At 40.1% G+C, this 17,380-nt stretch overlaps 1 protein-coding gene across 4 annotated transcripts in view; it reads left to right on the top strand.

Annotated features, from left to right (window-relative positions):
- IWS1 (interacts with SUPT6H, CTD assembly factor 1) overlaps nucleotides 1-17,380 on the top strand; it is a 46,590-nt gene that overhangs the window by 11,239 nt on the left and 17,971 nt on the right. For all 4 annotated transcript variants that reach the window (XR_002734398.1, XM_023225572.1, XM_023225573.1 and 1 more), the window contains exons 3-5: nucleotides 11,524-12,592; nucleotides 13,676-13,865; nucleotides 14,381-14,438. Coding sequence is in view for 3 of the 4 variants with exons in the window: in XM_023225572.1 (XP_023081340.1) it covers nucleotides 11,524-12,592; nucleotides 13,676-13,865; nucleotides 14,381-14,438 (1,317 nt within the window). In the remaining variant the exon portion in view is untranslated. The remainder of the gene's footprint in view (nucleotides 1-11,523; nucleotides 12,593-13,675; nucleotides 13,866-14,380; nucleotides 14,439-17,380) is intronic.

The raw sequence follows: 17,380 nt of genomic DNA, 5'->3' as shown, positions 1-17,380 counted from the left end.
GTTGGTTTATAGTATTGTTGAAGTCCTCTTTTGAGCTTATGTCTAGTAATTCTATTCAGCTGTCTTCTTCTCCTCTGTTTTGTGTGTATGTATGTGTATGGGTGGGGGAGGGGGACAGGGTCTCACTGTTGCCCAGGGTGGAGTGCCATAACTCGATCTCAGCTCACTGCAACCTCTGCCTCCCAGGTTCAAGAGATTCTTCTGCCTCAGACTCCTTAGTGGCTGGGACCACAGGCATACACCACCAGGCCCAGCTAATTTTTGTGTTTTTTGTAGAGATGGGGTTTCACCACGCTGCCTAGGATGTCTTCTGTATTTTTTAAAACACTGAGCTCTGGGTAGGGGGTGGAGGAGTGGGAATAAGTTAGTAACCTGAAATCCTTTCAGCTTGCATCTCTTGGCATGGGCTCACAAGCCGGCACAAGGGTGATTAGGGCCCCAGTATTCTCAGTGTGGTCTACCCAAGGTAGAGCTGCCTTTAAGCAAGTAAGCGTTGGTCAGAAGATGGGAATCTCCACTTCTCAACTGCAGTCTTTTGGAACTTAACCACAGAAACAGGCTTCGGGAGCAGGATGAGAGATGCTGATGCCCTGCTCTTCCTGGAAAGGAAGCCCTCTAACTGAAGCAGGATAGAGAGGGAGCTCTGTGTTTCTGGCTACAGCAATCTGGAGTGGAGTCAGCCTCACTGAATTGTGAGGTTGGAAGGAGGTTCAATAGATCTTGGTTCAAATAGTCTCTCTTGTGGAATTTGTGTAGGTGTTTCTTCATTTGCCCTTTGCCATTAGGGCCATTTGTAGAGACTTTAAGTGGTTGTTTTTAATAATTTTCACTGGAGAGAAGGTCAGTAGAACTTCTCATGCTGTGATGCCAAAAGTCCTTGTTTGGCTTGATGTTTATCTCTTACAGATTGGTCAGACTTTTGTGTATTCCTCAGTTTAAATCCCAAAGGGACCCATTATGCTTCTCTTGTCTGTTACTGCAATCTGTATTGGGCCCGTTGAACTCTTTCGTCTCAGGGAGATTCCTGTGTGTGTGTGGATGGGTGAGGTCCTCTGGGTCCTGCCTGTGGCCATACCACAGAGAGCAGCCTAGTGTTGCTTTCCTGAACAAGAGATTCTTAGCAAGCCAGTTGTGGATATTTGGGTGCATGCCTGTATATTAACAGGACATTTAGTGTCTTGGTTACTGGGCATTAAATGAAATGCTAGTAACACATCCTCCCCATCGTTGATGACCAAAAACAGCCCCTTGAATTTCCCACTAACCCGTTGGGTGAAGACCCAGAACCGCCGTTGGGTTGAAAACACTGAAATGGACAAAGGAGGTGTAATAAACGTAAGAAAGACAGCAAGAAATACTCAACAATGTAGAAAATGAGCGATTAAACTATAAATAGGACGTTTATAAGAATGGCAACGCAGCTGTTGGAATTGTTTTCAAAGAATAGTGACATGGAGAATTGAACATGTTACTTGTGATGCAGAATTTTTTTGGAGGGTGCTACTTCCTGTTGGCGGGAAACCTCTGGGGCCAGCAGTGTCCCTGCTTGGGCCTCGCTGGGCTCCGATCTCACTTGGACTCTCCCTGCCCACTCGGCCTGGCAGGCTGCACTTGATTTTTGCTACCGGCCTCTGCCAGCAAGACAGGTATGGAACGGCAAGAGGTGTGTGAATGAGCCGAGTGCAGGGTCTGGGTCTGGTCACGGCACACAGCCAGGCAGGTCAGCTGCTGCAGCAGGCAGGCAGCTCCAGGCACTGACACAGGTGCCGGCTGTGTGCGAGGCTGCAGCTGGACCCAGTGTGCCACAAGCAACTTCCATAGAAGGCTCCAGTGTCCAGACTAGGGGGATGTGGTGGTGCCTGAAAACTCAGAGATGCCAGGAACTGCAGAGCCCCAAGGGTGTCACAGCTCTGTTGTTCCCACCGCCCAGGGCTTGGCAAGCAGGTGCGTGTTACAGCCCTGCTTTGGAGAGTCCGGAGGTCTGGGCTCTCAAGAAGCACTACAGCTCTTATTCATTCCTGCTGCCCACAGCGTTGGCGAAAGGTGGTGTGTCACGCCCAGCAATTTCTTCTCCCCCATTGCTGGGTAAGCAGGAGGGAGGGGTACAGTGTTATACCCCTTTTTGAATCCTCTGTTTGGTGGGTCCTAAGTGGTTTTCCTGTGTCCAAGAAGAATGAGGTTACACAGACAACTGAGAGTAAGCAGGGTGGAGAAGAGTTTTATTGAGCGACGGAACAGCTCAGCAGAGAGGGGACCTGAAGTGGGCAGCCCCTTCCCAAAGGTGGGTTGTCCCCAACTGTGGCTAACTCTGGAGTTTTTATAGACTCAGAATTGGGGAGATACGGGCTGTAGGTAGCCTTGGGAAAAGCAGCATTTGATTAGTTAAAAATTAGTCTTATTCGGAAAGAACCACTAAGGAAAGAGCAGGCAAACGGGAATAAAGGTTCTCACTCCGGTCAGGTGCCCTAGCAGCTCAGTTTACTGCGTTTAAGCTGTGTTTGACTTGAAGGTCATGTTTCACCAGGGACCCACCGCCATCTGCCTAGGAATTTGTCTGCTTCCTGCCGCTATTACTTGAAAGATACAGGCCATTATTGTGATTCTAGGTCCTAGTTTAATTGTTTTAAAATAAATTTACACAGAGAAGAGATTGAAAGGACTAAAACGTAAATGATGGTGATCTTTGGGTGTGATTCGCATTTGTCTTATTTCTGCAGTGCTCATTAATCTCTCAAATCAAAGGGAAAATAATTTGGTAGAATACTATGCCGTTTTATATGGTAACCCATTTTTATGAGCATGCAACAGCTAACTCAAAATGTACTAAAAAATTCAAAATTTAGAAGAACCTTGTGAAGAACCCTTTCATGTAAAGATAAACCTTTCTTTACTAGCTGTTTTTTTCTGTTTTAAATTTATCTTTAATATATATTCTCTTACTAAAAAATTGTAACTATTAGGTATCAAATTGTCTTTTCCTAGTAGATTAGTTGGAAGGATACATGGAAAGGTAGTTTCCTAAATTTGAAGAAAAGGTATTGAAGTTTAGATTTCTCAATCCAGAAGCCTATAGAAGTTTTACACATCTTTCTTTGAAGATTTTGTATTCCCAGCTACCCCTCTACCTCATGTGCAGCCTGAGATAGTTGACATTTATTTCTCTGTCCCCAACTGTGTTATTATATAGTTTCCAAATCAAGTTAATTAAACTTTTTTTTTTTTTTTTTTTTTGAGACACAGTCTCACTCTTACACCCTGGCTGGAGTGCAGTGGTGTGATCTTGGCTGACTGCAACCTCTGCTTCCTGGGTTCAAGCAATTCTCCTGCCTCAGCATCCTGAGTAGCTGGGACTACAGGCATGCGCCACACACCCAGCTAATTTTTGTATTTTTAGTAGAGACAGGGTTTCACCCTGTTGGCCAGGCTGGTCTTGAACTCCTGACCTCAGGTGATCTTCCCACCTTGGACTCCCAAAGTGCTGGGCTGACGGGTGTGAGCCACCGTGCCTGGCCAGATAATTAAACCTTTGGATTGGAATGCATTTCCCAAAAAATTGGCACTATTGCTTAAGTTTATTTAATGTGTGAAGATTTATTATTCATGTCTTTCTGTAAACATTTTTGAATGTTGATTGTTTACTAGGCATAGCAATGCAAACTTAAAACTTTAAGGTGTCTGTGTGGGTGCGGCAGACCTATAAATAGGTGACTACAATATAGTATGTCATTGTAGCAAGGATACATACCAAGCACTGAGAGGAAGGGAGGATGGGCTTAGTAGCCATGATATTTCAGCTGACAGAAAAAGGAGAGACATCGCCAGTTGGAGAAACGGGTTAGGGGTAGCGGTAATTCTGTCTAGCTAGAAGAGCAACAGATACAGGGCCTAACATTAAGAAGGACTTGATATATTTCAGGAATGATTATTGTGGCTAGAAAATGGAATAGCTTAATGGAAAGTGATGCTGTATAAGTAAGTTTGGGTTAGATGGCTTCACACCTTTTGTGGTAGGACAGATAGGGAAGAAGGGGGAAGACTAAAAATCTTTTTGAGTAGTCATCTCTGGAAATGTAACTTTTTAATAAAGCAGTTTGAGCACCAAGTGGAGGGGTGGCCGTCAAATGTGACCTAGTTATAACTAGTTTCCAATTCTAGTTTTTGTTATTTTTACCATATATTCTTTTAGACAGTATTTTTGCCAATTAGCTGTGTGGTTTTGTTTCAGCTGGTTTCTGTTTCATGGAAAATGTATCAAAGGAAATGTATCAAAGGAAATGCGTATCTTAACATCCAGAAGCCTGTAGATTTCATCTGTGTATAAAAGTACCCTCCCGAGTGTCCCACAGGAAAAAATGGAGTGTGGGACATTGAGGAAGATGTTGTTTGGAAATGGAACCTGGCTTCTCACGGTTTTTTGACTGTGAGCAAAGCACAGTGGGCCCAGCCATCTGCCCTTGAAGTCAATGACAACTCCGTTAGCTCCAGTATTACTTGAATTGAGTAAAGATGGCAGTCTGCTCTTGTTTGGCTCTTTCCTCCAGGGGGTTGTGTTAGTATAAGGAAAGCATCCTTATGGGGAGTACATCAAAACAACTAAAAGATTTGTCTTGGCCATTGCTGTCCTATATCTTATTAGTTCTTGTGATTCTGTCTACATTTTCCTTTGTTTTTGTTTTTAGTCTTTGTCTCTGATTCTAATAATGTTTAATGCTAACATTATTTTCCATTTGTTTTATGTTAAGCATTGCTTGTGGGGTTTCTTTTTCTTTTTTTTTTTTTTTTTTTTTTTTTTTGAGACGGAGTCTTGCTGTGTCTCCTGGGCTGGAGTGCAGTGGCCAGATCTCAGCTCACTGCAAGCTCCGCCTCCCGGGTTCACGCCATTCTCCTGCCTCAGCCTCCGGAGTAGCTGGGACTATGGCGCCCGCCACCTCGCCCGGCTAGTTTTTTGTATTTTTTTTTTTAGTAGAGACGGGGTTTCACCGTGTTAGCCAGGATAGTCTCGATCTCCTGACCTCATGATCCGCCCGTCTCGGCCTCCCAAAGTGCTGGGATTACAGGCTTGAGCCACCGCGCCCGGCCTACATTTTAGTGAATATATTTTGAGTGTCTTTTTTATGCCGCAGGTAAAAGATACATTTTTACAGAATAGCCTCGGATCTTAAGGTCGGTGTATCAGATAAATGTAAATAAGTGTTTAAGTCACCTTTCAGTGAAGTGTGAGCGTACAAGATGCTATGGGGATATGAAGGGAGGGAATGGCTAACCAGGTCAGCAGCCGTCACGGGATGTATTTGAGCTGAGTCTTGAAGGGGGTAGTGTTTTGTAATTAATAATTAATGAGATTTTGTTATTGATGGTACATAACATTTATTGAATGCTCACAGGCTCTGTGCTTACTGCTTTGCATGCTTTTATTCCTCAGAACTTCCCGGCTACGGTATAGATACTATTCCTAATTCCATCAGATCAAGGACATGGAAACTTTGAAGAGTTAAGAAAATGTCCTTTGATCACATAGTAGAAAGTAACAGAGCTGGGGCTTGGACCTCAGGTCTTTCTGACTCTAAATTCCACGGCCTTAACTGTCACATTATGTTTCACAAAGTCCATTCATTCTACCTAGAGAGAAAGATGAAAGAGACTTCAGGAGATGAGTATTTTTGGCAAGTTTTTAGGCATGAAAAAGACAAGGTACAAGAAAGATATTCTTGGTAAAGGGAACAGCATTTGTAAGGTGCAAAGTTAGTAGTTTACTCTACTGAAACTGGAGTAGAATTTCTGAAATGTGGTCAAAATCATGTGGACCACATGTCAAAATTCAGATTCTGTGACACCTTTCCCAGATACACTGAATTGGTATCTGGAGGTGAGAAGCACCACAAGTTTGTATGGTTTTCTCCAAAGTTCCCCAAGTGATTTTTGTGCATACTGAGGTTTGGGAACTGCTGCTGTAACACATAGGGTTGATGGTGAGTGGAAAGAAGTGAGTCTGAAGAGGTAGGCAGGAGTTTGCATCATTATCATAAAATCCTAAACTTTGCTGGGAAGCCAAGGCAGAAGGATAACTTGAGGCCAGGCGTTTGAGAACAGCCTGGGCAACACAGACTCTGTCTCTACAAAACAAAAAAAATCTGGACGTGGTAGCATGTGCCTCTAGTCTCAGCTGCTTGGGAGACTGAGGCAGGACGATCTCTTGGGCCCAGGAGTTCAAGGCTGTACTGAGCTATGGTTATGCTAGTGCACTCCAGCCTGGGTGACAGAGTCATACCTTGTCTCAAGAAGACAAACCAACCAAACAAAAAACAAGCTTTGTGTAGATTTTTTTGTTGTTGTTGTTACTCATCAGGAGTGCCTATGTTTCTGACTCTTATTCTAAGATCAACTTTTGATAGACAAGGGACATTCTGGTTTATAGCTTCGTTATATTAAGTGTGTGCTTGGGAGTTTCTCAAACTGATGCAGCACTCCAGGAACTACATTGGATCGACAGCATTATGTTGTTTTACTGCAGGGTTTCTCAGATTCTTTCATGCTCATTAAACTAATATGCATTGACAAAGTCCTATATGATACTTTCAACTATATCTTCTGGAACTAGGGTCTAGTGAAACATGTTTTTGAACATGCTTCTATAGATATTTCTTCATGGAATTTACTGTGTGGTTTAGTGTTGTGCATTTTTCCAGTTAATAATGGTAGAGTAGTATATACAACATCAAGTACTTTGAGTTTGACCCTTCTGACCAGTCAAGAAGAAACAAAGTGTCCTGAGTTATTTGGGTCTGTACAAGTTTCCATTTGACAATATAATACTTTGAATACTTTACGAATTATTATTTGATTTATAGCAGTTTTATTTACTTTGCAGTTTAAGAATGTCAGTTATCTCTCTGTGTATTGTGGCCCTGGTCGTAAGAAGTGTGGTTATTCTTTGTATGCTGAGATAAACAAGATTGTTTATTATGATGGATAACCAGTAGTTATTTATAACTGCAGTGTGATTGATGGCTAAGGAAGGAGGTATGAGGCATTATAGATGTTTGTTTTTCTTCCTTTTTTTTTTTTTTTTTTGAGACGGAGTCTTGCTCTGTCACCTAGGCTGGAGTGCGATGGTGTGATCTCGGCTCACTGCAGCCTCTGCCTCCTGGGTTCAAGTGATTCTCCTGCCTCAGTCTCCCGAGTAGCTGGGACTACAGGAGTGCGCCACCACACCCAGCTAATTTTTTGCATTTTTCGTAGAGACAGGGTTTGATCGTGTTAGGCAGGATGGTCTTGATCTCCTGACCTCGTGAGCCACAGTGCCCGGCGGCATTGTAGATGTTTCTAAAGCATCTAAGGAGCTTCTGACTGCTCAATTTCTTTTACCATTACCACTGGGAAATGTCTTACATTATTTTAAAAACTACATTAAATGTCAGTTTCAACTGTTGATTTGTTGTACTCATGTGACTTTTAAAAAAACTGTCTTTTGGATTTTTTTTAAGTTTGCAATTTAATTGCCAAAACCACTCTAAAAACTTTAGATATTGTTTTGATAACTTTTAAGCTTAACTGTATAATTTCCAGCATACTTGTCCCAAATTCTGTGGTGTTGTTGTATAAGTGTATTCTTTAGCTTGAGTGTATCAGACTAATACTTTTTTACTGTAGTTATTTCTCCCCTTTTTTGCCCTGTTGTGCCATACATAATGCTGTGTCTTCATGAAACTCATAAAAAATTCAAGAGGATTCCTAAATTTCACTATCATTGTCTTATGCAGTATCCTTGTAGGGGTTGTTTGTGTTGGAATGCTACACCATGCATCAGGAAACCTGGGGTAGAGTGTAGCGGGTGAGTTTTGGGTGACTGCCCAGTATGTCTCTCACTTCTTTGGGAGTGACTCCCAGTGCTGTGCCCCGATCCAGCTGTAACTGATAGAGTCACAGATTCTGATACTGCCTTGGCCAGTTAAGTCATCTCTTTTGGGGATTTATAATTTAGGTTCTAGACAGTTTATAGCTGAGTCATGTTACTGATGGTACTCTAGTAAAATGATCCTTGAGTTCCCTTTTCTGAGCTCTCTGTGCTGCATCAGTACTTAACCTTCCCGAGTGTTTAGTCATTCAACTCACTTTGATCCTGAGAAGATTGTTCTCTTTTTCTGGACTTAGCTAGAGATGATTTCTGTTGTTTCAACTAAAATAGATCAAGTCACACATAGACATGGCCTTAGAGTTGTGTGATGGGTTTGTCATGGAGAGCATTCCAAAAGCCAATTGCAGTTTTCCCTTTTGCCTCCTGCTTTAATTGCCTCTGCTGGTACTGTATGCCTCTCCCCACCCTCCCCTCTTAACTCAGCCATCACAAACTCCATGCAAACATGCCTGTTGTCTGCACACCCTTTTTTTTTTTTTTTTTTTTGGAGATGGAGTCTCACTCTGTCACCCAGTCGAGTGCAGTGGTGCGATCTTGGCTCACTGCACACCTATTTTTTTGCAGCTCAGTTTCATATAGATGCACTTCCAGTGCACTTTTGAAATATCGTATACATACTTTGTGAATAGTGCATGTTACACTATATTGTTACGGTGTGCTTGGCTGGCTCCTCATTAGCAGCTCGTAAGGTCAGGCCCTGAGACATACTCAGCCTGGTGTCTTGGTGTCTTGCACATAGTAGACATGAAATACGTTCTTGTTGGATTAATTTTTCCTCACCTTATGTTATTCCCACTTAACGCCTTTATTACTCATTTAACAAATACACATTGAGTATCCCTTATCCAAAATGCTTGGAATCAGAAGTGTTTTGTATTTAGAATATTTTTGAGTTTTGGAATATTGACTTATACATAGTGAGCTATTTTGGCAATGGAACCCACGTCTAAACACGAAATTCATTTATCTTATAGCTGGAAGGTAATTTTATACATTATATTAAATAATTTTTCACATGAAACAAAGTTTGTATTAGGTGCTTATGTTTGGAATTTTCCACTTGTGATGTCATGTCAGTGCTGAAAAAGTTTCAGATTTTGGAGTTGTCTGAATTTTCAGATTAGGAATGCTCAAACTCTACCTAGTGTGTGTATGTACTGGAGAGCATTCTGCACTCTGAGAATACCTCAGGAAAACAAACCAAAATATGTCTGCCTTCCTACAGCTTACAATCTAGATAGTTAAATTTTCCATCTGCATTCTTTTAAATTATGAAGTATGGCTAAAGTAAACTTTAGGCAACATACAGAGTATTGTACTGTAATTGTAAGATTCTATGATATCTCTCGAGTCCTAATATCGTTTTAATAGATAAGTGCCTGTTCCAGTGGGATAATAGAGCTTGTGACTGACAAGGAATCCAATACAGTACTGTGCTGAGTGCCCGGTGAGAACTCAAGAAAATTGTATTTAGGGATTTTGAAAAGTTTATGGTTTTGGAAACGTTCCTGAATGTGCTGTAGTTCAGTGACTGTGTATAGCAATGACTCTTTCTTTGCAATGCTGTGCTGTCATGATGGTGATAAAATATTTAAAAAACTCTTCAAACATTTGCCTTGTAGGCTTATTTTATAATTTTTCATATTATTTTTGAATTTGTAGACACAGCATACTTGGGTTAGTAAAAGTATGGGTTTTATGAGAACATTTTCAAGCCATTTATCCTGTCATTGACAAGAATTATCTTGTCACTTAACGGTTTCATAGCATGATGTTGGCCATAGGTATTATTTAAAGGCTCTTTGGTCCCTTGAAAATAGTCTGTGGTAGGTTCAGATAGCTTCAGTCATGTATCTAACAAATATTTGGCTCAGTACATTTTTAGAGGGAATACTCAAACATGGAAATACTTTCACTTATTAAGCTAGAATATTATTGCCATTTTATTTAAAGTTGAGCTACCAGATGGGAGAAAAAATTCACCAGATCCTAAAACACTTGTTAGTATTTTGGCATGTTTAATGTTGTATATTTTTCTCTGCATTTTAAAAATCATAGCTATAATATGCACATATCAAGTTGTACCCCAGAGCATGTTTTCAGAGTAATTATTTCAAGTAACGTTATGTGTTGGTATAGTTAGATGAATCATGTTCTCCCTAAAACTTAAGCTTTCTTATTTCTAGGGTAACTAAACACAGGACCATGACTACTGTAAGCCTCAATTTTGTTATCATGAGAAGTACCATTATGAGGAGTAAATGAACTAACAGGAGAGAGCCTATTGTGGTATTGGCTCTTAGTGGGTACTTAGGAAATGTTAACCCTTCCTTTCTTTGTTTGCTTAAATTATGTTGGGAGAAGGTGCCCATATGTTATTTGACCCGTTAAATAAAATGAAATTTTATGGTTTCTTTTCCCTTAAATAATTTTAACCTTGGCCAGGTGCGGTGGCTCAAGCCTGTAATCCCAGCACTTAGGGAGGCTGAGACGGGTGCATCACAAGGTCAGGAGATCGAGACCATCCTGGCTAACACGGTGAAACCCTGTCTCTACTGAAAAATACAAAAAAATAAAAAATAAAAAAATAATTTTAACCTTATAAAACCCAAGAATGTTCCTATGTAAAAGAACTTGGCTACATGTTTGCTAGTATTTCTTTGAAAAATGTATTTATTTATTTTTATTTTTATTTTTGACAGTCTCATTCTGTCACCCAGACTGGAGTACAATGGCACAATCTCAGCTCACTGCAACCTCTGCCTCCCAGGTTCAAGCAATTCTCCTTGCCTCAGCCTCCTTAGTAGCTGGGATTACAGGTGCCCCCCACCATGCTCAGCTAATTTTTGTATTTTTAGTAGAGACAGGGTTTCACCATGTTGGCCGGGCCGGTCTTGAACTCTTGACCTCAGGTGATCCACCACCTCGGCCTCCCAAAGTGCTGAGATTACAGGTGTGAGCCACCACGTCTGGCCCAGAGTTATATTTTTACAAAACAGAAGTATGTATGAGAAAATTCGCCTTTTAAAAAAAACAAAAAAAAACCTGGCTCTTCACAGTCAGTTTTCTGTAGTAATCTGAGAGCATGCTTTACAAAGTTGTTTTAATGAAGGCTGGTTATATTTCCCCATTCGGGGATCCAGATAAAACCATTTCACAGATTGGCTTTCTGTGGGGGTATTTCTATATAGGTATAGGACAAGAATTCTCCATTTAGGTGCACATATTCTCATATTTTAAAAAATTGGCCGGGCACAGTGGTTCATGCCTGTAATCTCAGCACTTCGGGAGGCCAAGGCGGGCGGCTCATGAGGTCAGGCGATCGAGACCACGGTGAAACCCCGTCTCTACTAAAAATACAAAAAATTAGCCAGGCATGGTGGTGGACGCCTGTAGTCCCAGCTACTTGGGAGGCTGAGGCAGGAGAATGGCGTGAACCCAGGAGGCGGAATTTGCAGTGAGCCAAGACCGCGCCACTCACTCCAGCAATAGAGCGAGACTCTGTCTCAAAAAAAAAAAAAAAATCACTGAAAAAATTTAATGTTTTACCATTAAAGGGTTTTTTGTTTGTTTGCACTTTCCTAATTTTTTCTCGCTTTATTTTTCAGAATGAACCTAGTGATCGAGAGGATGGCCTCACCAAAGGACATCATGTGACAGACTCTGAGAATGATGAGCCTGTAAATCTTAATGCTAGTGACTCTGAAAGTGAGGAGCCTCACAGGCAAAAGGACAGTGACTCTGAATCTGAGGAACGTGCAGAGCCTCCCGCAAGCGATTCTGAAAATGAGGATGTCAATCAGCATGGGAGCGACTCTGAGAGTGAAGAGACCAGGAAATTACCTGGGAGTGACTCTGAAAACGAGGAGCTTCTTAATGGGCATGCAACTGACTCAGAAAACGAAGATGCTGGGAAGCATCCCGCCAGTGATTCTGAGATTGAGGAGCTCCAGAAGAGTCCTGCTAGTGACTCTGAAACAGAAGATGCTCCAAAACCTCAAATCAGTGACTCTGAGAGTGAGGAACCCCCAAGGCACCAAGCCAGTGACTCCGAAAATGAGGAGCCTCCCAAACCTCGAATGAGTGATTCTGAAAGTGAGGAGCTTCCTAAACCTCAGGTCAGTGATTCGGAAAGTGAGGAACCCCCCAGGCACCAGGCCAGTGACTCTGAAAACGAGGAGCTTCCCAAACCTCGAATCAGTGACTCCGAAAGTGAGGACCCTCCGAGGCACCAGGCCAGTGACTCAGAAAATGAAGAGCTTCCCAAACCCCGAATCAGTGATTCGGAAAGTGAGGATCCCCCAAGGAACCAGGCCAGTGATTCTGAAAACGAGGAGCTACCCAAACCCCGAGTCAGTGACTCTGAGAGTGAGGGGCCTCGGAAGGGACGTGCCAGTGACTCAGAAACTGAGGATGCGTCCAGACACAAACAGAAGCCAGAGTCAGATGATGACAGCGACAGGGAGAATAAGGGAGAGGATACAGAAATGCAGAATGCCTCCTTCCACTCAGACAGCCATACGGACAGAAAAAAGTTTCACAGTTCTGATAGTGAGGAGGAAGAACCCAAAAAGCAAAAACTGGACAGTGATGAAGATGAAAAAGAGGGTGAGGAGGAGAAAGTAGCGAAGAGAAAGGCTGCTGTGCTTTCTGATAGTGAAGATGAAGAGAAAGCATGTAAGGAATTAGCTTGGGCTGTCTATCAATGGCTTTATTCATTGTGTAAGCTTGTAACTGTGGAGCGTTGTATCCTCTTGGTATGTCAGATCTGTATTCTGTGATTCAGCTTAATATTCTAAAATATCACTAGGACACTCGTTTCCCCTGGTTATCATTAGCTGAGCTTAATAGTAAGTTTCCTTTGAGTTCTGTTAGCATGTATTAATCTCTGACTGCCTCAAAGTGATAAACCACATGTCAATAGGAATATAAAATACTCAGATTTTTTTGTTTTAAACTGGAAGAGGTAATGTTTCAAAGAAAAATGTTGACATGAAAACCCCTAACTGTATTCAGTGTTAGCTGCGGGTCTCTTTGACACTTAGTTCACTAGATCCCATCCAATCAGTAACTGAGCTCCCACAGGTACGCCTTTTCATTTGTTAAACATTGTTGAATATTCAGACACAGGGAAACTTTGAGGGGATTCTATTTAGAGACACCATCTCTCTCTGGAGTGTTTCAGTCTCTGCTACCTAAGACTCCATTTTCACAGTAAGTTTTACTTGTTTACTTTTTTATGAAACTGATCTTTGGAAAAGACATATTTCATTATAACCCGACAGTTCTTATAGGAGAAGGAAAAGGTACCAGACATGTTGCCAGTTTGTTAAGGAAGATGAGAAATTTCAAACTGACCAGCAATGATAGAGGAACGTGGAGACTATTCCTAGAAAGAAATATGTAGTCCTTTTTAGTTCAGTTACTACTAGGCAGTGTAGAAAGGATGCCAATTTTGCCCATCAATCTAGTTTTAATTTTCTCGATTCCCCAAAAGGAAAGGTGACTGCCTTTATATTGATGACATCTTTCTTCATCTTTTGGCTACTTTTTCTTAAGCAAAATAACAGAAAATTTGTAAGATGACTCTAAATGAACCATTTAGTTATTTTAAAAATTCTAAACCGTGTGTCAGGAGGCCCTTTGATTGCTTTTTTTTTTTTTTTTTTTGCCGCATACTGCCGTTTTAAAGCATTTGTTATGCTTGGTAATACAATGACCATGATAAAATAAAATTAATGATGATTTTCTTTTCAACAGCCGCAAAGAAGAGCCGTGTTGTCTCTGATGCAGATGACTCTGACAGTGATGCTGTATCCGACAAGTCAGGCAAGAGAGAGAAGACCATAGCATCTGACAGTGAGGAAGAAGCTGGGAAAGAATTGTCTGATAAGAAAAATGAAGAGAAGGATCTGTTTGGGAGTGACAGTGAGTCGGGCAATGAAGAAGAGTAAGTGACAGTGTAACATGAGTTTTCAGGGGTTCTGAATTAGGCAGTACAGAGGGGTCTGTGTTATAATACAGTATGTCCTGCCTAATTGCATGTCTTTGGGGATTTAGTATTTTAGTTCCTGAACTGAACACACTACAATGTGGGTGAATCTCAGAATTCATCTCAGAATTAACATGTTAAGTGAAAGAAAGCAAAGAGGACATACGTGATTCCATTTCCATGAAGTTCAGTAGACAGAATTTATCTGTGGTGTTGGAAGTCAAGGTGGCAGTTGTCTCTGGGATGTTGAAATTAGGGGACCAGCTAGAAGGGGCCATGAGAGAACTTTCTCGGGAGGCTACATGAGTGTATAGAGTGCTGGTTACATGAGTGTATATGTTTGTTAAAACTCATTGAACTGGACACTGAAGATCTGCACATTTTACTGTATGTAAATTCTATTTTTTAAAAAATGGTTCCTATGCAAATGAGAAGAAAGCAAATGAATGTTTTTATATTTGTCTACTTTCTAGAAATCTTATTGCAGACATATTTGGAGAATCTGGTGATGAAGAGGAGGAAGAATTTACAGTAAGTATAAGATGGAAATATTTCCTCCTTGGCTGTGCTTTTTTGTTGTTTTTATGGCAGTGATGTAATTATAGAGGATTCTAATAAGTAGGATGTATTCAAGATAAATACATCTTTATGATGTATTCAAGAGAAAAATCTAGAAGAGGGATTCAGGAAGTAAAATGAGAGGGTATATACAAAGGTATAAAAGGAAGCTAATGGGCAAACTTGAATTAAGGGGGAAGGGACACATTGAGACAAAGGCACTTCATAATGCTAAAGGGCAAGATTCATAGTAATTGGGGAACTTCCGATTTTCACAACGGCATTCTGGGTGATTGGGCTAACCCTTCTGCCAAGCACAACTGGAAAAGCTAGACAAAATATATAGAAATCTGCTCATTATCTAGGAACAAAGTAGCAAAGAATTACTAAGCCAAGAGATACCTAAAGTGGTAACTCAGTGTTTAGAAGTGCTTTTTCTGTGGGAGTGTTTACCTGTCAGGCCAAGAGGCTACTCATATTTTTGACAGCCTTAAGACTTGGGGACAAAATTTAGAGTTCGGGGCCTATTGAGGTTAGGGGGCTTTGTAAACCCCATACTCTGGATCGAGACTTCAGAGAGCAGCACCATAGGGTTCACGGGGAAGTAAAATAGCCTTTGCTCAGATTTTAGGCCATCTTTGAATCTTCCGGCAGACTAGAGAATCTCAGTCTCAGAAATAAGATGACTGTGGTTTAAGTTTTTCATATATACAGTACAATACACAAAAGTAACATTAAAAGGAAACTAGTAATGACAGACAATAGAAATAGACTTAGGGCTCTAGATATAGGAATTTTAGATATTACCTTAAATATGTTCAGGGAGATAAGAAATAAGATTTAAAATGTCAGAGCAAACAATTTAAAAAGGAGAAGGCAAATTTGGAAAAGAACCAAGTAGAAATTTAGAACTATGAAAATACAGTAACTGAAATTAAAAACTTGGTGGACAGGTAGGTGCAAGTAGCTGGTAGTCCCAGTTACTCGGGGGGTAACTAGGAGGGTAGTTGGAGCCCAGAAGTTTGAAACCAGCCAGGGCAAAATAGTGAGGTCCTGTTTGAAAAGAAAAACGGGGCGAGAGGGAAAAAAAAAACAGAAAACTTAGTGGATGAGTATAACAACAGATTAGACATACTTGAAAAGAAAATTAGTGAACTGGAAGATAGATTAGAAGGAGGGATCTAGAATGAAGCTTTGAAATACACTGTTATAGAAAAAAGTAAAAGACATAGACTGTGAAAAGCTTTCGCAAAAATTGGAATAATGAAAGGAGAGGGAAAATTACATGTATAGCAGAAGCAGTATTTTTAAAAGAAATGATACCTAAACCATAGATTCTAGAAGTTCTACACATTGCAGGGAAGATAAACAAAAAGAAATCTACACCTAACTACATCATAATAAAACTGCAAGAAACCAACGAAAATAGAAAAGTGTAAAAGCCACAGGAAAAAAAAATACATTCAGAAAAGTAACGATTAGACTAACAGCTGACTTCACAACAGAAACAGTAGAATCTACTAATGACAAACTTAGAATTTTGTTAAATTTAGCAAAAATACTTTCCAGGAATGAAGATGAAATAAGGAGGGAATTAATTAACAATGTACCAGCTGAAGGAAATACAGAAGGAAAGAAATGCAAGAAAGAATGATCTCAGATGGAAGGTTAGAGATGCAGGAGGGAGAAAAGAGCAACAAAAGTATGTGTATAAGTCTAAATGAGTATTGACTATACAAAATGAAATGTGTTAATGTGGAATATATATAAAATCAAAACATGACAGCAGTAAATTGGGAGCATACATGGAATTGAAGTGCTCGCAGGCCTTTGCAAATGTATATGAATGTACATCAGTAAACTGGTAAGTTAGGGTGCGTGTTGTAGCCTCTAGAGTGACCACTAAAAAGACTAAAATGGAATGTGTAATTTCTAAACTAATAGAGGGGGGAAAAATGGAACAACTAGAGCTAATCAGTCGAAAATGAGCAGGAAAAGAAAAAGAATGATAGGACAAGGGACAATTAGAAAGTAGAAAGTATTACATGGTAAAACAGTAGATTTAAATTTTGATAATATCAGAAATTAAATTAAATGTAAATACTGAATGTTCCAGTTAGAGGACAACAATTGCCAGACAGGATCTTAAAAACCAGCCATATACTGATTTCAAGAGATTTGTCTGAAACAGAAGGTAAAGCTGAAAATAAAGGTATATAAAAAGGGACTTCATGTAAACATGGACCAAAAGAAAACTAGTGTGGTATCTATAATATTATAAAAGAGGGAGGTAGACATTTAGGTAAAAAAAAAAAAAAAGCTTGAGATAAAGAGGTCACTTTATGTCGATAAAAAGATTTTAAAATTGCACCTAATAACATGACTTTATATATATACGCACACATAAAAATCAAAAATTGATAAAACTGAAAAGAGAAATGGACAAATCCATAATCTAAGAGAAATGTAACTGACAGAGGAAGCAGACCGAAAAAAACAGGGACGAGTCTCTATATAATCCAGATATAGTCATTTTTGGCGGTTATGAATGTTAAAATTATCTTTCATTTTGTTACTTCTTTTTCACTTTCTTAATGGAGTCTTTTTTTAAAAAAATTTTTAACTTTTAAATTTTTTTAGAATATCTTAAATTCATTCCTTTAACATAGAGTCTTCTGATGAACAGAAGTGCTTAATTTTAACATAGGATCAGATTTACCAATCTTTTTCTTTATGGTGAAAACTGAATTCTGCCTAAGAATTTTTGCCTGTCCCCAAGGTCATGAAGATACAAGTTATCTACTAGAAGCTTGATTATTCAGTCTTTCACATTTAATTGTATAATTCACCTAAAATTGGTTTCGTATGTGATATGAGGGAAAAGTTAAGATTTTTTTTCCTTATTTGGAGTATCC

Source organism: Piliocolobus tephrosceles, chromosome 11 (assembly GCF_002776525.5).
Source record: "Piliocolobus tephrosceles isolate RC106 chromosome 11, ASM277652v3, whole genome shotgun sequence".
NCBI lineage: Eukaryota > Metazoa > Chordata > Mammalia > Primates > Cercopithecidae > Piliocolobus > Piliocolobus tephrosceles.
This window is presented reverse-complemented; position numbering and strand designations above follow the sequence as displayed.